The sequence below is a fragment of the Lineus longissimus genome, chromosome 8 (assembly GCF_910592395.1).
Source record: "Lineus longissimus chromosome 8, tnLinLong1.2, whole genome shotgun sequence".
In the NCBI taxonomy this organism is placed as follows: domain Eukaryota; kingdom Metazoa; phylum Nemertea; class Pilidiophora; order Heteronemertea; family Lineidae; genus Lineus; species Lineus longissimus.
In genome coordinates, this window is record NC_088315.1 from 2703632 (window position 1) to 2727716 (window position 24085).

General features: G+C 41.7%; 3 protein-coding genes across 4 annotated transcripts in view; all 3 read left to right on the forward strand.

Moving 5' to 3' along the window:
- Positions 1-1263: 1263 nt before the first annotated feature.
- LOC135492350 (NSFL1 cofactor p47-like) lies at positions 1264-4801 on the forward strand. Of its 2 annotated transcripts, none has more exons than XM_064778763.1 (10): positions 1264-1371; positions 1694-1860; positions 2168-2257; positions 2511-2591; positions 2684-2846; positions 3058-3167; positions 3404-3541; positions 3763-3888; positions 3998-4057; positions 4195-4801. In XM_064778763.1, the coding sequence occupies exons 1-10, from the start codon at positions 1264-1266 to the stop codon at positions 4325-4327; spliced, it is 1176 nt and encodes a 391-aa protein (XP_064634833.1). In that variant the 3' UTR covers positions 4328-4801. The 2 variants fall into 2 exon arrangements, with proteins under 2 accessions (XP_064634833.1, XP_064634834.1); XM_064778764.1 differs by having other exon boundaries at positions 2684-2828.
- A 1001-nt stretch (positions 4802-5802) lies between these two features.
- Positions 5803-15824, forward strand: LOC135492498 (cysteine-rich protein 2-like). Its single transcript, XM_064779011.1, has 7 exons — positions 5803-5990; positions 9161-9255; positions 9766-9860; positions 12930-12979; positions 13128-13222; positions 13827-13922; positions 14332-15824. Exons 1-6 carry the CDS (start codon positions 5951-5953, stop codon positions 13920-13922), a joined length of 471 nt encoding a protein of 156 aa, XP_064635081.1. The 5' UTR covers positions 5803-5950; the 3' UTR covers positions 14332-15824.
- A 392-nt stretch (positions 15825-16216) lies between these two features.
- LOC135492499 (leucine-rich repeat-containing G-protein coupled receptor 5-like) overlaps positions 16217-24085 on the forward strand; it is a 41095-nt gene continuing 33226 nt past the window's right edge. The window contains exon 1 of the mRNA XM_064779012.1: positions 16217-16393. The gene's annotated coding sequence lies outside the window, so the exon portion shown is untranslated. The remainder of the gene's footprint in view (positions 16394-24085) is intronic.

Genomic DNA, 24085 nt, shown 5'->3' on the forward strand with positions numbered 1-24085 from the left:
CCAAACCCGGTCTGTCGTACCAGCAGCACAGCCAAATTCAACGCCCTTAATTGAGTACGTTACGTCAGAGAAATGACCAAACCACACATCTATTCAAATTGTGATTCCCCCAATTGAGTAGGTTACGTCAGAGAAATGACCAAACCACACATCTATTCAAATTGTGATTTTCAATCAAGTTGAATTGTGATTTGCAATCAAATTTAAATAGAACCATTCACGAAAATGCTCACGATTTAAAGGTGACGGGTCAAATAAACCTAACCGGTCAAATAATGAGCTCACGGTCGTATGAACACGAGTCGGACAGAAATGTTTTCTAGATCTTCCTGTGGAAACATGGATCCTTGGCACAACCAGTAGAAAAGGCGACATGAAATATTGTGAAAATCACACCGAGTTGGGTCATACAATTGTCGCAAATGGATAAAGAATGAACATACAACGCCAAAGCCGACAATTTGCGTTCTCGGACAGTAGTACAGTAAAAATCGAAGTATTGGTTTCTGGTATGACTCTTTTGTCAGAGGGATATTGCTTCCTGTTTATGTTCAGTTCCACTAGAATGTCCCGCTGAGGCGACAGCCATCTTTCGGCAAGCGAGGAGAACAATTCCCCACGGCCCCAGCGAGTTGGGCCCGGTTGCCATCTACTCTGTGAAAATGAATGACGTCATTCTCGTATACATTATCGCTGGTGATCGTAACCTCTCTAATATTAGTTTTTTTTATAAATAACAGCAATTGTTAATTCTCTGCTCACAATTCTTAAATAATTTGTATTTCGAAATCTCGCCGTGTTTTAAAAATGTTATCATTGCTGCTTCATCGCCGTTTCATCTGAAAGTTATTACAGTTGCATTGAATGGTTGCACTCATTCTCTTTCCCCAGACCAGAACTCTATTTCTCGGCGACGTTGTTTAGGTCCTGCTTGAATTGGCCGCCATTATTGCCGAATGTGCTGGATTCACTCACTTCATTATTACAAGACGTTCGATGCATATCTTGATGCAAGACTTTGAGTTATGAATGAAATAGTTCATTCAAACTTTTTAGTTGAAATTGTTAAACTTTCAATAACACATTTATTAAAAAATTCATCCCAAAAGTGAGTACGAATCTATGGCGCGGTGTATAATGTACATTGACTTTCAAACATGGACGATTAAACTGGCAGAGAGATTATGATTGACTGACACGTCTACGTTGGAGAATAGGTTGCACGAAGATTACACCAGGAGCGTTATACCCCAAAGAGAAAACATGGCTGACGCAGCGAAACAAGATCAAATTGAGGCGTTCAAAAACCTCACTGGTGTCAATGAAGAAAGGGCCAAATTTTATCTAGAATCTGCTGCATGGCAGTTAGATGTATGTTCAACATTCTAACAGTCAGATATTTGTAAAATATTTCTCGAAAAATACATTTGGTTGCTTTGAATGTTGGAGCTGAAAACCAAAATAACGAAAATCGTGAAAATGAAAATGAAAACAGAATAACCTGATGACCGAGTGCAACTGTCTATATATGCGTCCCTCTCTGTAAAGCACTGATCTTTGCATTCATGAAATTTGTATGTCGAGGGCAGCATTATCCGTCAGTGATAGTACAGAGCCAGAGATGAGATAACTTCATGTCTACAAAAGACAAAAAGCATCTTGGGATAACTTGACCTTTAAGATTTGACTTCAGGTTGCTGTGTCCAACTTCTATGAAGGGGATGATGATGGTGCAGAAATGGACGAGGAACCAAGTATGCCAAGTGAACCAAGCCCACCTCCTCAACCACTACGGACATTCACTGGTGCCTCGTCGGGTCCTTCCCGCTCCACTGGTTCAAAGACAAAGAAGTCAAGTCGGTAAGTGCAGATCATGGATGTATTATTAAGATGCTGAGATGAACTTACACTGTAGTGTAGCTGGTGACACTGAATTTGGTATTGACATCATTCATGGGAAATCGTTTGTCATTGAGTAAAAGATGGCCATGGTTTGACAGTTTGTTGTGTCACAGACGTTCACAGCAGTTCACTTGGTGTGCAAGGAAATTTTACTTGTTTTATTAGATTTTAAGAAGTATCTGCAGCCTGGCTGGCCTACTTTCATACAGTATCCTGTTCGAGAAATTAGCCCAGTAATGACATCAATATTCTGTTGTACTTCTAGGTTTGCCACAATTGGATCCATGAAACAAAACGAGAAGTCTGACTCGGAAGAAGAGGGTCAAGCATATTATGCTGGTGGATCAGAAGAAAGGTAATGGGTCTAAATGTTACAACTGGGTCTGCCACAGGGTGTAGTGAGGAGATGCCATGAATCTCATAGGCAGTGCTGATCATCTTATCCCCGCACACCCCAGTGCGTGCACAGTAGTTAATATGACATCACCAGTACTCTGAGAGATTCCTCTAAGTCTTTTGTCGGGTTGATTATGAATAAGGATCAAATTGTAGATTTTCCTTCTTGTATTGTATTTTGCCTCATCTGTTTGAATTTTGTTCCATTCCAGTGGGGAGATGATTCTTGGTCCACCGAAGAAGAAAGGTTCCAGTCACGAATTTGTCGAAGGTTTATTCAAGTCTGCAAAAGAGTAAGTAAGATGTAAATAACAATCTGAGGTAATGGCATGTAACATACAAAGGAAATTACGTGATAACATTACAAATTGTTTGTTCGTTTCAGCCATGGTGCAAAAGAAGTGAGCCTTGATGAGCCCAGTAGCAGACGAGGTGCTCCAGTATTCCGAGGGAGTGGATACAGACTTGGGGAGGAGGAAGGAACGTCAGAGGTGGTCGCTGGTCCGTCTGGTCCAACCAGACAGAAGGAGGTGAGATATAAAACCAATGTAAGGAGATAAGCTGTGTGAACAAAAATATAACTGGTCTCTGCAGTTAATTAGTGGCAGGATTCATCTAGCCTATCACTGCATCCTTATGAGCACCTAACTTAAAGATAGTATGACATAGATTTGCATTCCATGATTCAAAATTGTGTCATTTCGCGTAAAAGACTCCTCACTTCGCTTCATCTGATAAGTGATTTTGGTTTCGTTGCAGATGGATGTCACTCTCACATTCTGGAAAGATGGCTTCAGTTTAGACGATGGACCTCTCCGAGACTTTCAAGATCCTGCCAATAAACCATTCCTTTCTTCTATACAGAAAGGGTGAGACTATTTTAAGTCTCTAACTTTATGAAATTGAAAATACTTTTATGTTGTCCTAGTACATCATCTGAGCAAAAGATATCCGGTTATTGGTGAAAAGTGTCAAAGCCTTGCCCTCAGTTTTTTTGCCAAGCGTGAAATAGGTGTCAAATGTCTAACCAGGGGAGCACAGAGTTTGCTATGACCGTTGCTTGACCTTCTTGATTAAGAGCAGTTTCTTCTTGACTCCTTTCCAGAGAAATTCCTGATGAATTGTTGAAACTAGCCAAAGGAAGTAAGGTCGATGTGAATATGGTAGACAAGCATACAGAGGAGTTTGTGCAACCTAAACCTAAGGTTCATGCATTTGCTGGTGCCGGCCAAATGCTGGGCAGGTACGTGTGATGAAGTTAGTTTGTTTAACCTCTTTCCTCCGATGGACTGATACTTCGGTCCAGATTATCTCAAGCCTGACATGCTGCTGTTGTGACATCGTATTAGTGATATATAAGTAATTAGGTAATTGAAATATATGATTTGGAAGTATAGTGTTTAAAAGTGCATGATTGATGCATCAGTTTTCGATGACATTACAAGGGGATTGTTTGCCTTTCAGTCCTGCCCCAAAAGTTGTCACCCAAGCTCCTGGTGGGCCAAGTTCAGCACCTGCCACGAAGGCTGTGGATGTGGATAGCTCTCAACCAGTTACGCGGCTACAAATAAGATTATCTAATGGATCTAGGTAAGGAACAAAACAAATGTACCTTTCAACCCATTGGTGGAAGATGGAAAATTTTGTATCAAACAGGTTCCACACCTGTGATAACCTTTGTGTGATCATTTCATTGCAGATTGGTAGCTGAATTGAACCACACCCACACGGTACAAGACATCAGAAGTCATATTATCAAGTATCCTTTTCAATAATAAAAAAGGCAGTGTTCAAATTCATTGTTTTCACCCCAAAAAGTTCACTCAAGTGAAAGTTCATTCTATAGCAGGAAGCCTGCTTTGGCCCTACAATATTCTTTTCCTTGACTCCCAGTAGTTCTCACCCTGAGTATGCTGAGCAGACGTTCGTACTAATGACGACGTTCCCAAACAAGGAACTGACCGATGAGAGCCAGACGTTACAGGAAGCTAACTTAATTAATGCAGTTGTGGTACAGAGACTAAAGTAAACATTCAGAGACTATGGAGCGAGTTTGTTCTTGGATTGGTTTTGTGATTGACACACCAGGGATGAGAAACATTGGTGAAGAACTGTCATGGAGTTAAAGTAGTGAAGGACTGACAACATTTGAGTTCGTGTCTAATTCTTTTAAAACATCAAACTCATGTCATCTTTGTCTAAGCTCTTTTCTTTGCCTTCTTGGTTTAATGTGCAAGGGCCACCCATATGATATGTCTGCACCCAGAACAGAATGTGTGCCATCATAACCTTTCTCGATAAGTTGCATCTGAAAAGCTACCCTTACCTGCCCATCAAGCTTTATTTTGAATACATATACCTCCCTTTTCCAACTGTGTATATATCTACTGGGTAGTAGCCTTCTCATGGGTAATAACAATTTAGGTTCTATACTTGGAAATAAGTATGGTGATATTTAAAGTTCAGTTTTCGTATTGAAATAATTCATATTGAAATAAAACGAACGCTAAAACATATTTCTTCTTGTTTTGTTATACCCCTGGTACTGTAGAAGCTTCTCTGAGGTATTGTATATGGGTATGAAATGATATTTGGACTTCCTGTGGAGAAGTGTTAGATTAAGGATGACTCTGCGCAGGAGCTGGATGTGTGGTCCGATTGGCGGCCTCCACACACTCTCCAGCACGCGCCGACCCCGCACCACTCGCTTCTGGGCATTAACTGAGTCAGTTCCTTCATTCCCCTGAAGATGGCGGTTGTGTTGTTTTAACGTTGAAACTATGTCAAAAGGACATCACCAAAATGGTGTACGGCATTGCACTCCAGTAGTCCGGGATGTGCTATATGTGATCGAAAACCATGGTCTTTCTCGCCATAAAACCCCAATCCATCATTGGTCAATCAGTGGAAAGTAGAGAAGAACTGGTTTTCCAGAGGAACTAAATTTACTTCCCTCCAACACTTCTCAGCTAACCAGCTCGGCATTCAACGAAAAATCGGGGTGGTGCCCGAATATTCTCGTACGCTCCGTCAATCAAATCACAGGCCCCTGAAGCCCAGTAAGTGGGATTATCGGGCTTTCTTATAGTACTTTCCTGGCTTATCCCATTGTTTAGCCCGATAATCCCGCTTACTAGGTTTCAAGGGCCTGTGATCAAATCGAATTTGTCCAATCCCATTTTCTGGCGACGGGGCCTTCATCCCCGGGTTTCCCGCCGACTTGTCTATTTATCCAGAATCCCAATATCAATACGAGAGTCACTTTTTATTCTCACCTCAGATAGTGATGAAAATCTCCTCAGTCAGATACTACTACCCATCATGGGCTTTTGCTCGGGCACGTGGGCTTATTTCTCAGGCACATGGGCTAACGGTTCTATTCGACGCCGTATTTGCACACCACCCGCGCAAGAAATATGCCGTACTCCGGCGCAGTGGTAGTAGTGTGGTGGCATGAGGCGGTCCTATTGCAATAATAGGCTTGAATATCATCATGGGTCTGCCTTTGGAGAATGAAAATTCGCAAGTCGTCAATACTGGTAACGAGTGCAAAACCTGGGCGTAGTAACCAGCCGTCCATTGAACAATTCATTGGGAGCAGACGATCGAACGATTTAGACGTTTCACTCAGCCGTCCGCAAAACAACTCAACATGCCCAAGTGTCCTAGTTGTCAGAAGGAAGTATATTTCGGTGAGTGTTTTAATTAGTAGATCTGAATATTCTAGCTAGTAGTATATCGAGGCATTTAACGTTGATAAGGACGCACCTTGGCCGGACTCGCACCAAGATTCAAGTGGACAGACCAGTTGTATTCCACAGTCCGTCTTTCCGTACGCATCTCTACCGGTGTAACATGGACTCTAAATATAAGACCCAGTTAGTTTGGACCAAAAAATAGGCCCTTAGGCATTCTATTGAACGATCTTAATATAAGGGCTGATGTCTCTTTGCTGTCAATCCCAAAATAATAAGTGAACAGGAGGATACGACCATCAAAACGGAGAGACACTTTCACACCGCTTTCCTCGGGCCAATTTGGTCGAACAGCCGTGACAAATAAGGGCTGCATGGGCCATTGATTTTCTAAAAGTATAAAATATCATTGGCAGAGTGTGTACGTGATAAACGAAAATCTACAGCTGTCATTCCTATATAAAACCGTCCGTGCATTCTCGTTCGTATGTGTAAAGCTATTCATAGTAATATTTTTTATCGATATGGACATTATGAGATATGAATTGATGGAGTTACGTGTATTTGGTATGCGTGCATATAAAACCTGTCTAACTTGTTATTATTCTTCGACCTAATTCCACGTCACATTGCTTATCATTTTTATTAAATCGTTTATTATGAACAGGACATGACCCCACATGAACTTGCTGAATGGGGAAAGTTTCAGGCGGGACAGAGCGCCGCCACTGGGTATTAAACATGTCGTTATTGGAGGCCCTGGTTGTCCTGGTTGAAAACATACATCATGGTACCTCTCTATCAAGGACTAAGGAACTGACCAGTACTGTCCCTAATAGAGAGGTTTCCAGATTAGAGAGTGAAATAAAGTGAATGGTCGAACCAATTTATGGCCATGCGATGGTGTCCTTAATTGAGAGATGTCTGCGGAGAGAAATTGCACTGTATGCCGGTCTATCCAAACATACGATACAATATACAGGTGAACACCATTACTTTTTAAGGAAGTGACTATTTGGCAAGCCCGGTGTGACAGCGGATATAGTCCCCCTGGAGTCATAGTCCGGTAGCATTGTATTTGACCAATTAAGCAGCATGATCTATTGTACCGCTAACCCGAACCAAAACATTTAGCAATGCGGGCTATTGTTACACGGACTATCAGCCCTAGGACTACTATCCCCGCCACACCGGCTTACCAAACAGCGACTTTTTGTCCTGAATGGAGAGCCGAACTCATTAATATTAAAGTAAAGTCTCCAGCTCGCCAAACAGGGTAGATTTTTCACCTGTTTGGCAAGCCCGGCTGGCCGAACTGGGTGGCTTTTAGTGCTGTTTGGCAAGCGGCTCTCCAAACAGGACAAAGAAAGATGCCTGTTCGGCGAGCGGCTTGCCAAATAGACCCGGCCCTTTTAATGCTAATGAAATAAGACCCCAAAAGACGCATGGTGTCCTCATCTCACAATATGTTTGGCCACAACTAATACTCAACTTGCTCAGCTGATCGTTTTCAAGGACACCCTTGACATAGATCGTTGTCCTTTAATATTTTGTACATATCACTTGCGGATATCTCAATTGTAAGTTGAAGATCCGTTCCAGTATACCTCTATGAACATACTTCTACTTCCATCGACACTGTACCAATACATCAATAGAATCCTGAGGCAGTCTATTAGTTTTCCTTAACATAGTCTACTGAGGCACTGACTGAGGGAGAAGGACCAGACCCATCCTCTGCGTCCAGCGTGTACATTGTACCAAAAAAGGTTCATATATGGACCAAGATGCCATCTGCGAGTATCGTGAGAAGGCGGAGACGTTGACACGACAGTTGGAACCCGGTTTCAGTCTATGCTGCTCAAAAGTCTCCTATTTTTTCATGGGTGTTCTTGACATGTTAAAGGAACCTGTAGTAAATGTCCAGAGGTTTTCAAGTTAGTTTAGAGGTGATTGAGTGTCCTTCATTACTTGTACAAATATTGAAATATGAGGCCTGATATAGTATGAAGTACGTGCGAGAAGTTTGGATAACGATTCCGCTTGATCCTTCACCCATAAAAACATGGCCAATGCGATAGGATGTAACGTCTTTTTGCATGTTCAAAATACCAAACTGGCTAGTTAACTTAGAGCAATAATTTATTAAAAAGATGTATGTTTTTTAGCCTAATGTTTTGACCTCCAGTTCACTAGTTTAAAACAACATTGAAACGGGAATATAAACCTGTGTGTCAGTTTTCCCTGAGCAGGCGAAACATGCAGTGCAATTAAAGACCACGACACACATAAAAACCCTTCTTTGCTGTCACTGAGTATTCCAAAATCACTGTGGCCAAAATTGTCACGCCGACCGATATTCCCAGGTGGGATACGTGAGGGCAAGATTTTCTATCGTGAACTATGCACTTTCTGACACATTCATGTGACACTGCCAGTGGACATACTGGGCGAAGGCTGTCCCTCCTTTAAACTATGGACTGGTCCTGAAGAACACTCGCTGTACACATTCAAACACTAATGATGAAAAACTAATAAAAATTCAGGACTTTTACTAATGTATCAGACGATCTATATTTAACTGTCAGGTGAAATATCGATTTCGTACATAATTAAAGAATGGCATGTTTTGAACAGTCTGGTTAATGATAACAGTCGTTATATTCTGGTTACGAGGCACGGCAAGGTACTTGGACCAAGAGGCACTCCGGACGCAGTGGACCGGTCTCGTCTCTCACCCTAACAATATGAATATGATGACGAAATGGACTGGCCCGGGAGTCTAGCAGCGGGCAGCATGTGGACTGAACAGCAGAACGTCCTCAGGGATCGCAAATTTGGAAGACAGTTCGTGTTCATACGACAGTACCATTACATTAGATGTCATTGTCGCCTTGTCCTCCTGGCCAGTTACCCCACCCATTATTGTTTGATGACTTATTCCAGGTTCATGGCTGGAGAAACCTAATGCCTCTTAGATGACTCATCATGCAATATAATAAAACGCTAATCGCGCGCGTTGACCCCCCCCCATCCCCTCTGCTTCTGTCTGCCAATTCTGTTGTAATTAACACTATATGATTTTGTTATTCTCAGAATAAGAGTCATTTGTATCTTTTGCATGAATTGGCAGTTCTTCTTAAGTCGCATTTTGGTTTATGTTTCAGCCGAGAAGGTGACTTCCCTCGGAAAAGACTGGCACAGACCTTGCCTAAAATGTGAAAAATGCAGTAAGACTCTAACTCCAGGCAGCCATGCGGAGGTAGGTACAGGTGATCTGACCACCCCACCAGCGCACATTCACCCCGGAGGCGCTGTGATATTCGAACTTTGAGCTCTGCGAGCATTTTGTCATCCTGTACCGAGCCTCTCAATCGCCTGCATGTCTTCAGTTTGCAGACCCGGCAAGTTGCTGGCTCAACTCAAAAGGCTCGGAGAAAGCGCTTTTTGAGGATTTAGAGATGACCCAAGGACGCAGCACTCTGCAGTAAGGCCAACTTTATTGGAACCCAGACTTGCCTCGTAGTACTCTGAGTTCAGGAGTTCTTTTGGTGCCATAACTTTTAGGAAATCTTGTCGGAGGCGCGGAATGTCTTCTACTCATCCCAAATATTCTATTGAAAAATGTATCGGATAGCCACGTGGAGGTACCTTTTCCTCATCCGATGAGTCACTTTTTTTCTCAGACGCCGATCTTTAATAGTCTGTATTGAATGTAATAACACAAAGGGTTTGATCATAATGATCAACATAACATTATTTTTCACTGCAGCATGAGGGAAAGCCGTATTGCAACAAGCCGTGCTACGCAGCGCTCTTTGGCCCCGGAGGATTCGGCCACGGTGGTACCGAATCTCATAAATATTAGGTGTGTATGTGTTTCTCTCTTCGACATCTTTAGTTCGTAGTATCTCCTGGGTTTTGATGACGGTGATAGTATAGGTGTCTTCAAAGGACTCTACCACGGAAGTTCTATTGAGATTCCGGTGGCAGACATTACAAACAAACAACACCTCAAACTTTTTCAAGATTTCCGAACCCTCTTTACATTTGAACTAAAAAGATCTATATACTAGGAATTCGACCATGACTGCCAATACCTCACAGATTAAAAGTGCATTTCATTATAAGATTCCTTTGTTCCCCGGACATTCTCTCCCAAGGACATTTCGAACCCTAACACCTAAAAGGCCACCTTTAAGCTAATACTTAACAATCCTATTATTTCAGATCTCTGAAGTTAGTGAACTCGTTTATATCTTACTCAACAAATGGAGGAACCAGGGTGATCAACAACAGTTTTCAAGTTCAAGGGACTAGTTTCGTTAGGACGCTATCGGCAAGTCGTTAAAACGCAGAAAGAAGGCTTATATCCACCACTAGTTAGAGGGTGTATCAATAAAAACACAACACTGGCTTGCTGTCACCACTGAATCCAGCGGTCAATACCATGCATGACGCTAAATGCCAGAAAGTATCAAAATACGTAAATGTACCAAAATAATGCCGAGATTTTTACGTCTGTACTGTTATACTATAAAGCGAAATCATAATCATCTGCCTCTTATTTTCTCGATCTCTCAGGTTGATACACCCTGTAGGTCTATTAATGGGTCACAAGAAAACAGTTGTTTAGAGTTACATGTAGGATTTTATACAAACTTATAGACAATAGACAATAAACAATTGCAATATTAGCTTCAAAATGGCCACTAGGGTCTTTCCCCGAAATGAGGTATTGGCTGTCTCACCAATAAAACAAAACCACAATAGCATATCACATTTGACCATTCTGGCGGCGAATCCGTGGTCTAAGAACTGCAGAATAGAGGGCGCAATGTCCATGCGTTACAATGACGACGATGACAGCGGTGAGACAACCAATACGGACAGTGAGGTCGATAACACCTCAAACTTGATGTATTTCGGGAACGTGTATGTTCGACCGAGAATCTTTTTTCATCTTTTTATTAATATATTAGTGATAATTCATTTGATTAAAATTTCATACATTCCATTGACGCGAGCCGTGCAGCATGATGTCATGAGCAATCTGATATCATGCAAAAACTAACAGAGCCACGGCGAAGACCAATTCAATTTGCAAACCTTGACACGAAATCAATCATTCTCTGTAAATTACAAGGCGTTCCGAATTGCATTGCATCGTCATTCACTAAGAACTCCCATAATGTACGTATCCATGTATCAACAAATAAAAAAATTAAAAATTTCAACCATCGTTTTGTTTAGTTATCAGTGCGATTGAATGAAAGACGGAATGCATGACTTCATCGATAGTTCCGGGGCCGCGAAGCAATCTCCCAATAGGATTGCGATTCAGTCAGTTACCTCTGAAACCGGAAGAGACCAAATGTACGCGGTACTAGTACACGGTATCACTTAGGGCTAAGCCATCACTTAGCAACCGTTACCAATGGCGGAGGCTAGGAGATTGCGTAGCGACGGCGGCTAACGTATTTTGGACTTCTCTTCACTCTCTCTTCCAGGGTACCGTCACACAAAAAATCAGCTGCAGGGAATCGTATGCAAGATAATAGAGAGGTTAATAAGTCCTACTATAAACGCTGACGGTAACCTTATTGACGTCGGCATGTTGCCACCTGGCGATGTGTCATCACCGCTATCTTGCCCCACAGCGCAAAATCTTTTATTCTGTAATAGTGTCACCTTACACTGATATCGGTCATGAACCGAATAAGAATTCGTTCGATTTGGATCATCCACGAATACCAACCTTCGGTGATGAGGGAGCCTTCCCACGAGGCCGTAGATCTTGACCTGCAGTGTGCCGATGGAAGGTCACAAAGGGCCCGTCCAGGTAGAATCAAAATCGGCATCGAAGAAATCGAAAAGTCAATATCTGGGGAATTATATGAGTATTTTTGTGAGAAAGTTTTACGTTGGTACAACTTTAGAATAACTTAAATCACCCCAACTGATTACTTATTTCTAATTAAGACTAGGTGTTTTCTTGTTAATAAATAAATAATCTTCTTCATCATCTAACCCCGTGAAAGGACAACTTGGGTCCTCAGCGAAGTCAGAATCAATGAAACTTATTTACCGAATAAAATACAGTCTAAACTCAACTCTCACACAAAAGAGAGGATCTCACGTAACTAAGCCACATGCCGATCCACCATCGTTGCTTTTGCATCCACAAGATCCTGTGTCGTTATATAAAAATGATTATCGAAGGCCAAGGGCAATGACATAATACACCAGCAGACCTTGATCAGTAGGCCTACCATACCATTCTTTGGCTTGTGACTCACAATCAATGACAATAGCGTCTGCGTTCTTGGTAAGTTCATCGTAGCACTTCTTAACATCTCCAGTGCTCTGCAATAGGCCCTTTGCCAGATATACGCCTTTACCACCTAGAGTCGGGGGGGGGGGGGGAACATCTGTAAAATAGATCTTCACGGTATAATAGTTCATCGGGCCTCTCTGCCGCCAATGTCTTGTTTGTAAATCCAACATGTTGGCCTAGATGTATCACCAGGGAGGAGAATGGAATTGTCGATTCGGTAAGAACCTTATGTGCCAATCAAAACCGGAAAAACCATAAACTATTGAAGCTTTTACTTCACCCTTTTGATCGCTTTTTTTTATTCGTTCTCTGTGTATGATTTTTATTGCATATTTGTGTTGTCTGCTCCTTATTTGGAGTTTTTTTTTTACAATAAATTATTATTATTATTATGGCTCGAGAGCCACTGTCTCGCGTCATTGAACATAACAACAAACCTAGCGTCCGGAACATGCCCCCGAACATGCCAAAGCCTGCATGATTGAAGTAACGTGTGCAAAACCTGGGTGTAATCCGGGGTTGAACCAGCCGTCCATTTCACAATTCATACCGATATTGGGAGCAGACGATTCAGACGTTTAACTCAACTGTCCGCGAAGCAAACTTAACATGCCGAAGTGTCCTAACTGTCAAAAGGAAGTATACTTTGGTGAGTAAAGGGGATTTCTGTTTCAGCCTGACCCTCGATCGCGCTGCGCCACAAGTAGACGGCTCCTTTAATGTTACGATGGTATTATCACCACCTATATGCATTTGTTTTTTATTACGCTTACGTTAGGCTTATTGTTATGTTTCAGCGGAGAAGGTGTCCTCTCTGGGAAAAGACTGGCACAGACCTTGCCTTAAATGTGCAAAATGTGGCAAGACTCTATCTCCAGGCGGCCATAGTGAGGTAGGTTTAGACTGTAATGTTTAGCTGGAAAACCAACATGGTTTCTCCATGAGGGCTACCTTGACGAGTAGACTCATGCTCCTCGGCAAACATAATATCAGCTATTCTCTCCCAGTACATGCAACTTCCATGTTGTTCAGTCACAGTGGGCTACATTGTAAATACATGTATAAATTGGGATCGCGTAGTACTATCGGACTGAAAATTGCCAGTCCATGTCCAAAGTTTTACTAAGCCTTCTAGTGCTTCGGGTGAACTGAAAAATGCGTTGATGGCAAACACATAATAGCAAAGCAAGTGCAAATGCAAAATCCTACGGTACCGGTCATCCTCCCGACCTCTGTCCAAGTTTCTGAGCTCGTTGATGTGAAGGCCGAAAACCCTTTTGAAGGATTTTCAAAAGCTAAAAAACTTTCTAAGCGTATATGACTGCTTCACAAGATTTACATTTCTGAAATAAGGTAGACGTTATGTCCGTAATGAAAAGTCTCTATTCGGCTTATTTGCGAGATATTGATTGATCTCGGCCTGCCTTCCTGGTGGACCCAGCTGCGTGATCCATTCTTCGTGACCCATAATTAATCCATGCTTCCCTTTACTGCAGCATGAGGGAAAGCCATATTGCAACCAGCCGTGCTACGCAGCGCTCTTTGGCCCCGGAGGATTCGGCCACGGTGGTACCGAATCTTATAAATATTAGGTGAGGAAAGGGAGGTGCTAAGGTGCGTTGTGAATTTTGTCTCAGTCTGCTGAAATCGCTTTCATGGATTGTTTTCCCATGAATGGTCGGAGTTCATCTCCCAACTTCGTCATCTTGTGTAATATTCGGTGTTCAAAGTCTCACTTGAAAATGTTCCATGCGAATACCCCTATATACAGGTGATACAGTTATACTATCCTAATTCAGAACTATATATTACGCGTCTTATGTGTTCTTCTAGATCCGGTTCAGTTCCTTTGATCGCCTCTGATTCTCAACCGGTCGAGGTTGAAACACATTTATTTACCCCCTTTAAGTATATGACATAGGCCTATACGTACATGTATGTCTCCAGTTGCATGCTTTCACGTGTCTTTCAGATAGTTTAAATCTGTTGATTTCATTTCAGATTCCACCTCAGCCAGCGTAACGCGTTGTCCTTTTCAAGTAGCGGGCTACGTACACAACAAAATAGACCAGAAATTCGGCGGGATGTTTCAAGATCGACTCGTCCAACAATCTGCTTGTGCTTGGATGCAAAACAGCAATCGACTATTATAATAAGTGCCTGCTCATCATAATACGTGACTGAATTCGAGACAACAGTCTGCTTATCAAGTGACTGAATACAAAACAACAGTCTGCTCATCGAGTAACTATTGAAATACAAGACAACAATCCGCTCATTAAGTGACTGAATGCACAACAAGAATCTGCTCATCGAGTAACTATTGAAATACAAGACAACAATCCGCTCATTAAGTGACTGAATGCACAACAAGAATCTGCTCATCGAGTAACTATTGAAATACAAGACAACAATCCGCTCATTAAGTGACTGAATGCACAACAAGAATCTGCTCATCGAGTAACTATTGAAATACAAGACAACAATCCGCTCATTAAGTGACTGAATGCACAACAAGAATCTGCTCATCGAGTAACTATTGAAATACAAGACAACAATCCGCTCATTAAGTGACTGAATGCACAACAAGAATCTGCTCATCGAGTAACTATTGAAATACAAGACAACAATCCGCTCATTAAGTGACTGAATGCACAACAAGAATCTGCTCATCGAGTAACTATTGAAATACAAGACAACAATCCGCTCATTAAGTGACTGAATGCACAACAAGAATCTGCTCATCGAGTAACTATTGAAATACAAGACAACAATCCGCTCATTAAGTGACTGAATGCACAACAAGAATCTGCTCATCGAGTAACTATTGAAATACAAGACAACAATCCGCTCATTAAGTGACTGAATGCACAACAAGAATCTGCTCATCGAGTAACTATTGAAATACAAGACAACAATCCGCTCATTAAGTGACTGAATGCACAACAAGAATCTGCTCATCGAGTAACTATTGAAATACAAGACAACAATCCGCTCATTAAGTGACTGAATGCACAACAAGAATCTGCTCATCGAGTAACTATTGAAATACAAGACAACAATCCGCTCATTAAGTGACTGAATGCACAACAAGAATCTTCTCATCGAGTAACTATTGAAATACAAGACAACAATCCGCTCATTAAGTGACTGAATGCAAAACAAGAATCTTCTCATCGAGTAACTATTGAAATACAAGACAACAATCCGCTCATAGTGACTGAATGCAAAACAAGAATCTGCTCATCGAGTAACTATTGAAATACAAGACAACAATCCGCTCATTTAGTGACTGAATGCAAAACAAGAATCTTCTCATCACATGTATTATGCGGGCCTCGATGCACCCTTTGTGCGTTAGCGATGGTATTTATGTAATGAACACAAATTCTCCTAAATGCAACCAAGACAGACATCCTCTGTCACACCTATACCTCCACTAATACATTCATTGCAAACTCGATAATAAACTTTCAGTGTCGTTTCGTGGTTTATCATTGTTCTTTTATTTCGTTTTATGACCTTGGGCCCGGTGTATTGTCCTTGAGCAAAACAACTACTTCGTCCTACGAGAATGAGAGACGTAAAACCAATGCAACTATGGGCGTGCATATCACCCCAAGCATAGGAAGAAGCCCCGGTAGCGTGCCATGGACTCGTTCTTCCCTTGGCCCCTGGCCAAAGCCGAAGTCGGAGTCACTGGCACTATCGTCACGTGCCTGTGACACATCCATGTCCTCGTCTGTGTTGGCCAGTGAGAGAGAATCTTTGCTGGCTATCACTGGTTCTGCGCTCTGCCGCTATGAAGCGCAGTTACCAAACGGCATTTCGAACAACAGGAAAAGTTAACGATGGCGCATCGCTCAAACATGTGGGTTCTTTCGCTTTGTCTTATTTTGGAGCTTTTACCGATCAAAATTCAGGCTATCACGGAAACTGCTTACCCTGGATACTGCCCTGCGTCCTGTTCGTGCCGGGGGTCGGAGTATGCCCCAAAAGTGGACTGCGCTGGACAAAATCTCACGAAAATTCCCGCCAGTTTTAGCAACGGCACGACGCATCTGTAAGTAAGCCACGTCGTGGGTCTTATCATGTTCATATTTCCGGCAGCAATTTAGGGCATTTGCATTGTCGACGGACAGGTATCTTACCCAAGACTCAAAACAAAGTAAAGCACAGTCTAGTACATGTTGATAAAATGTTAAAATGTGTTCCTACCAGTGATGCATTCTGTATTTAATCCAAGAACTCTAACTCTACATTAAAGAGATAAGGTGGGCGTTGGTGAATTCTAACTCTTCATTTAAGGGACAACTCCGGCGTGGGATTTGGGTGCCCAGGGGGATAATGTGCCTACTGGTCACCATTCACCGCCACATGTAGCATTACACTAATCTTGATCTCTAAATTTATTTTTCGTTTCACTTGTGTTCAGAGCCAAATTTCAGGTATGCCCCTGTTTTCATCCGTTGTAGTACAGTGTTTATCGCAGTTTAGGCGGTTTACTGATGTTTCAGTGAATCTGTTTGAAAAAGACACGGTCCTGCTGGAAACCATTTTCATGAAAAACCAACGAATGTAGGCCTAATCTTCAAGTTTTTAAAGTCATTAATGCATATGCTTCACCTCCTCATTGCACTATTACGTAACGGAGATGAGTTGTCTCAAATCCCACAAGTCGAATGCCTTAACGGCCCGTTTCAAAACAGCAATTTACTACCAAATTTAGGTATCACTGATATTCTATCAGTTATATTTGTGTTTGTGACAGCCTCATTATACCCCTATTCTCCAAACCCTATGTTTTTGACACCTTAATCAACACTTAAGATACCTTGTTACTTAACGTTTGCCCACTCACTATGGGGGCCAAGGTGCTTAAAAACAAATTATACCACAGCATTGCTGTCAAGGATAGTGTGATCATCCTCTATTTATGTTGACGTTGTACAAGTCGTGTAATGGTTGTAGACGTCGTAAACACGGACGTGATTGGTCTGTTCTTGGTGTGGTCGGAACTATCATGCAACTGGTTCAAAATTTGATTCTTAGGCCAAATAAAAAGACCTTGTTGATCGTACCCGGCCGACCATACAGAACATCTCCGGCCCCAAGAAATTTTTCTTTTTTAAATCACAAATTGCACTTTCAATGATAATCCACATTCAAATTGGCACCATTATAACCGCATGCGAAGAAAACGCTGTTTTTTCATCTAAAAGAGCTCACAGGGAATTCAAAAACGTATTGTTTCCCCGTCATCAAATACGCGCCAACCCTCAACTGCGTCTTGGCAAATTATGCATACACATACACATACTAGCGTTCTTTGTATTTCGTATTTGACCATGCCAGCGAATATTCAATATGGCCGCCACGACAGCCATCTTGAATTTTGTTTTCAAATTAGCAAACCTAACTTCTGACAATATGCGGAAAACCTCATTGAATAAATGATGTCGCATTGAGATATTACATGAAGTTGGTATTGATGAGCTATACACTGTACTACATGTAGCTTTCCAATGTTCCAAAGTGCGTCTTCTTGTTAATACAATCAGCCGTACACTGCTGATACAATGTAAAATAGATGACTCTCCGATAAATCTAAAAGTTGCTTATAACATCTGGCTGACGTGTTACTCAAAATATAATATTCATCGGCGAATGTATGATATTTATAAACCACTCAATTTGATTGAGAGTGATAAGATGCAGCGCTTTCTCATGATCATTCGCGGTTTAAAAAACATTGTTTTTTTTAAACATTTGTGAGAATTTTGTTAAAAGGGAAAGCTTGGTTCAATTGTATTTTCTGGCTTGGGTGGATTGCATTTTCTATCAGATTTGGAAGGAAGGGCAAGAAGTTGTGTCGATTATGGCCAAAAATATTTGTCGGGATGCGGATCAAGTAAATAAGTCAGTGTTTAGTAATCACTTCCTTCTGTACAGAAGGATAGGGAAACGATTAACAAACACTTTACATGCAAACGAGGAAGAACGATCGAAAGTTTTTGCGAGAATTTATTCTAAAAATGTTCATTGTGACTGGGGAACCAGTGATAACTTTTTCAATCCGAAACGTTGTTGTCGTGCAGAAAACTTTCACTCTGGATCTCAGTATTCAATTGAAATTTCATGATAGCTTGTTTAGCTGTTGATTGCTTAGCCTAGTCAGATTCTCCTCATCCATTAGTGCCTCGGGGCGTCCCCTAATTGGTCACGCTAGTGTCGCAATCTAATCAGATTCAAATAGACGTTATTTTATTCAGCAGACCATGCGGCTTCCCGGCCATTTCACTCGATACATACTTACTCCCTCATGAAACATGCGTAATGAGGAGTCGTGTTGTAGCCCTGTTTGCAAAAGATTGGAGACCGGGAGATAAAACACCAATACCAGAGTGCAGAAATACAATCAGTTAACTTGGTACTCATACTTTTCAAATAGTGACAGTGTCATTTGGGGGATGCGGAAAGATTGAAACTGGTAGAGACCGCAAGAAGAAGGTTTGAAAGGTTCTGTCTGGGGCTGTCTATAGAATCTTAGTAACAAAACTTTGGGGCCCAGCTAATGTCACTGTAAATCTAGGAGCAGACTGGTGATGATTCATTTTATGGCTGCCCGGGATGGTCCACCCAGGAGAGACCACCATGTTGCCCCACAGGCAGTTTCATGATGTCCCCTTGGTAACATGCTTCGGGTGGGGTGTTTGGTTATGCAGAGTTACTTAGTGATCACAGTTTTTGTGAGCTAAACACCCCACAACCCCAACCGAAGCATAAGCCCATGGGAGGCTCAGGGGGTCAAGCTTATAGTGTTCTCCTGGACAGACAGTCCGGCAGATGACTAAGCCCTTTCCTCCTCCCCATCAGGTACGGTCGAACTCTTGGCTTGGACCAAGTGCTAATTTGGCCAAGGATTTGTTAACCGAGACACTTTTTATACATCCTGAAGCTCAGGCCAACACCGAGCTTACGTAACGTGTGCGAGGGGAGGAGGATACCACTGACTTTGGATTTTCGAGATGACAGAGCTCAGTTAATCAGCACTACGTGATTCCTTTTGAGGAGTCACTCTCGAGCGTGATAGAGATAGGAAGATGATCCGAGGAGGTTAAATCCTCGTTTGACATTTCATCCTGGGGCTTTTCTCATCGCATTGATTAATCTTCTTAGCCATGAGAAACCGTACCAGCAGTAACCCTTTAGGTAATGTATGAAAGCTTCAAAAGATGGGTCATTGGGTTTCGCAACAAAATGATATCATGCTAATTTTCACATTTTGAGTTCATGGCATTGTCTTTTGAAGAACGATTTGTGTCAAAAAAATTGTCCAAACATCATTGTTTTTATTAACTCATTCTTCAATGCATTGCGAAGCCCACCCTCGGAAGACATATATTTCAAATTCGCAGATAAGTCGCTGTTCAATGGCAAGTTTCAGAAATGCATTCCCTAGTGGAGGTTAAAGGGTTTACAGTCTTTCAGTAGCGAGTCACAACAACTCCACTAATAGGTACACTACACTTTAGAACAAGTCTGGCTGGTGTTTACTGCCATACCAATAGATTAGGGAATCCCTTGTAATGCTTACTCAGCAATTATTGAGAACTTGCTTGATTTCTGAGTTGACCTGTATACTAGTACATGTTTGAAAAACCTTCCTCAACCACGAGTGCGCTATCCGATTATCTGAGCTTGCACCCAGGGGAAATTAGGGTCTTTTGATGTCTATTTCTTATAGTGAAACTGCTAAGGAAAAAAACTGATAGCATTAACGACATATATAGGCTACAGTACAGTAAGCATGATTTACCTCTCTGACCCGACCCGACCCCCCCCCCCCCCCCCCATGCATCGCAACAACACAAAATCCCATTTCCTTGATTTGCTATTTTCACCAACTTCAGGAAGTCACCTCACAAAATAATGTCATGGTAATTTACTCTCACTGACAAACGTGAAAGTACAAGCAGTAGGACATAAGCAGGGTTTGAAAACATTCTTCTTAATTTCATTTAGAGGCGTGCATTGTGAGATTACTGAATTGATGATGCTGGCGATGTAATTCGGATTTTGGTGTAGATTAGGACGAAAGCTTGAATCTAGGTGATGACACCAACATCGACCATTCAGTATTTTCGGAGACTCGTTTCTTCCAACACCAGTCATCTTACTCCAAGTTTTGCACTCTGTCATCAGCTTTGCCGATATCTGGGCAAGGTGTATGGTGCTTTATGTTGTATTGAGGTCGCCATGGAAGATTCATTGACGTATTCATTCCTCCTCTTTTGAACTTATTCATATTCTATAGGTGTTTAGTGTCTGGAGCATGCTTCCTGCTACATCAGAAACCTATTAGGTATTGGAGTACCAATAAACTATCTGTTGGCTGGGTGAAATACATTTCAGATTCTTGCTAAGCAGATGTGTGGTTAAAGTACATATCAGGCTGAATTTAGCGGATATGTCTACATATACTCAGTTAAGGACACGTGGGACTTGGGCCGTCACTGGTGAAGAAATAAATACAGTGGACGAGAGTTTGATGATTTGAAGGAACGAAACAAAGGTGCATAGTGTGTGTCTTAGTAAGATTCGCGATACTGTCTTCAGCTGCTTCTTTCTGTGATAGCTGACACGCCAATCAAATTCTAATCATATGGTTGAGTCTATATGTGATGGTAATGAGACCTTCTAGTTTCCCTCTCCTTGGAACGTAATTATAGCCTGTCTTCTATTAGCAGTGTAGACCTGTCATTATCAAGGACAGGCAGGGGTGTCATTGGCAGATCTGGTTTCTTTGGCGATAACTAACGTACAACCAGGAATGTATTTGCTGTTAAGATGTAACCGAGTCTTGAATGCAGCAATGATAAGCTTTGTTTCTCTCCGATGATGTATTTAGAACGTATTTAGCTCTATCTAGCTTCATGCGTCCCAATTGTTCCGTTACTTGTTGAAATGCAATTTGAGCCCATCCATCGAATTATAGAGATCGTGACATCTGAATTATGTCCTTTCAGTCAGATGGAAAAAACAAAGCAAACCTCACAGTGACCCTCACGCCAGTGGCCAGTGCCTTAAGTTCAAAGGCTGTGCAATTATCCACTGCTGACGAACATCCTGCTCAGCTTATGAATGACATATTTGCCATTAAGGGGTCAGGCATCGGACAAAGACAGACAAAAGACCAGATTACATCCAGAATACCAAATACAGGTTCACGCTAATAGCGAATATTGATTACGAATGTGCATCAGTCTCCAAAGAGTGTCCTTCTGTCTTCTTGTGAAAGACTGATCAGGGGAGAACCCCAAACTATCACCTTCTCGCGTTCAAGATCTCACCATCGGAGTTCTGTAGGTTCGGCTGCAATAATCTCTAGATCCGCTACTGATATGATCATCATTATCATTCTTCAGACAACCACTGGACCCAATACCGATCGTGGGTCAGTTATAATCCTATCACCTTTTAGCGTAAGTGAATATTATTGCTTACCCTTCAGCGGCATGATCATCGGGCACAAACATACAGGGCAGCTTTAAAGGCTGGGGATGGCCATTTAAGCTGAGCTCACATGATACCATTGCTAATTCGAGGCAAACAGTGATGTCAACTGAGAATCAATATTTTGGATTAATGTGATCCTCTTTCGGTATTCTTGGTCATTGGTCACTGGTCGTCTGTCTTGCTGGACAGCTGAGGTCAGCTTTAGTTGCTGTAAATTGTTAAAAACTCGTGTGCAGAGTTCTCTATTAGGAAATTATAGTTTGAGTTATATTTTTTTATCTTTACGTTCGTTCTTGTCAGGAATCCTATCCTTCTTCCTGTCATTTGTTCTCGTCAGGAGTATATATTCTTCTTGTTTTCTTTTTGCATTCGCTCTGGTCATGAGTCATACCCTTTTCTACATGACTCTAAATGTCAGCGTTCCCTTCATGCCACTACGTTTCTCGGCCAAATTGTGATGATACTTTGACCTACATGTAGTTCTCCTGCGTGTGAGAAGGAGCCAGGCAGGAGCTACTCACTCTTACCCCTTGTTTCTGGTCAGTGCACGGAACAGTATTTATTGATAAAATGTCAGCAACAACAGAAAGCAAGGCAAGGAAGTCACTTCTGTAAATAGATCAAACACCAATGAGTTGGTCGGGGTTCTCAGCGGTCAGTTATAGTCAGCAGTCATTGACTTAACTTGAAGTCAGTGGCATTGGCTATGTTAGAAAATCGTTGCTCGCTTCTACGCGGTCACTGCCACTGACAGCATTTATATCCAGTCACGTTGAGAAGGAACCCGAACAGATGAAATGTCAGCAGCAACAGGAAGCGAGGTTCGGAAGTCACTTCTCTTATTAGAATCGACTATTACCAAGTAATGGTCTGGGACTCAGTGGTGTATTATTGTCCAGAGTCACAGACTTTGGCTGCACGAGTACCGAGTTCATTGACAAGATCAATACATTCCTGTAGTGGGTTCTGGAAGTGATATTCGGCATCAGACATATCGAAATGGACAATCCTCATATAACCTTGGTGAAAAAGGGCCAGTTTTCAATGACAGAAACGCTATCTAAGAATTCTTCACCTGAACCCGAGGGTTATTTTTGTAAAAAATGGTAACACATTGACAGGAGTTTGTCCAAAAAGCAAAAAACATAAGAGAGATAGAAGACCTGTCGAAATACCTTTTCTTCAAATAGTGTGTTTTCTTCCGTTGAAGTCTAGAATCAACACTCATTAGTCCAGAATTCTGGAGGTTGTGTTGTACCAAAATACTTCATATTGATTAATAGCACCTTCGTGTGTATCTTGTGAACGGTTAACACCTTGTTGGAAACGAATGCATTGGGTGAGGTTCTGAGAATGTTCTAGTAGGACCTCCTGTGCTATAAATAAGGCGGTAAATAAAATTATCACACATTGGGCCTACTCTGAGAATATGAAACAATTTTGTAAGAAATATTGCATCATCTCACACTCTTTACTAACCCCATTTTTTAAAATCCTCGCGCATGACCTACATTAGGAAAGTTCTACAGTACAAATAGTTTTTAGGAAGAAAACTTTAGCTATCATCTCATCCAGGTTGTTAGATGCAGTATTATCAACAGGACGTTCTATTAACGTATGTGTAGGCAGGACAAAGGTAGTTCATTTGATATGAATGGTACATTAGATGAACACGTATCAGTGGTCTTCAGATTCCGCCATTGTATTGGAAACGCGATAAACGAGGGATGCCCTTTCATGAATATGTAAGATTTGGCTAATTTGACATGCGTGATGGGGATGCTGCTCATCTCTTGTATGATGCAGCCATCCAGGTGCACCTTGGTATCTGACATATATGACGATAACCTTAGAGGACAGTTATGCTCCGTGACTGCTTGTTGGTCAGGATCTTCCTGTAATGGAACACTTGCATCAATACTGGTGAAGTGATGAAGTACAAGATAACTGTATGAGACTACAGAATAACGAGGTAGTAGGTCCCATCCCACCATAAGAATGAGGATAAGAGTTAAGCCAATGACTCCAATTCATTTGACCAAACAAATACATTGTCGAAACAATAATGGCGACCTACATGTATGGTTGTGTTGCGATTTCTGAATGAGCCCCATTTGTAAAATAAATCAACTAACCGTCTGTGACGTCTATTCGGGAAAACTGAACCCTTGGTGACTGGAAGTTAATTGGTTATCCATCCCGAAATGTTGTGGAACACTTATATCATGGCTGGCGA

Coding starts and splice junctions, on each gene's coding strand:
- LOC135492350 (XM_064778763.1), top strand. CDS start 1,264: ATGGCTGACGCAGCGAAACAAGATCAAATTGAGGCGTTCAAAAACCTC. Junction 1,372..1,693: donor CTGCTGCATGGCAGTTAGAT/GTATGTTCAACA, acceptor ATTTGACTTCAG/GTTGCTGTGTCCAACTTCTA. Junction 3,168..3,403: donor CTTTCTTCTATACAGAAAGG/GTGAGACTATTT, acceptor ACTCCTTTCCAG/AGAAATTCCTGATGAATTGT.
- LOC135492498 (XM_064779011.1), top strand. CDS start 5,951: ATGCCCAAGTGTCCTAGTTGTCAGAAGGAAGTATATTTCG. Junction 5,991..9,160: donor TCAGAAGGAAGTATATTTCG/GTGAGTGTTTTA, acceptor TTTATGTTTCAG/CCGAGAAGGTGACTTCCCTC. Junction 9,861..12,929: donor ACCGAATCTCATAAATATTA/GGTGTGTATGTG, acceptor CTGTCCGCGAAG/CAAACTTAACATGCCGAAGT.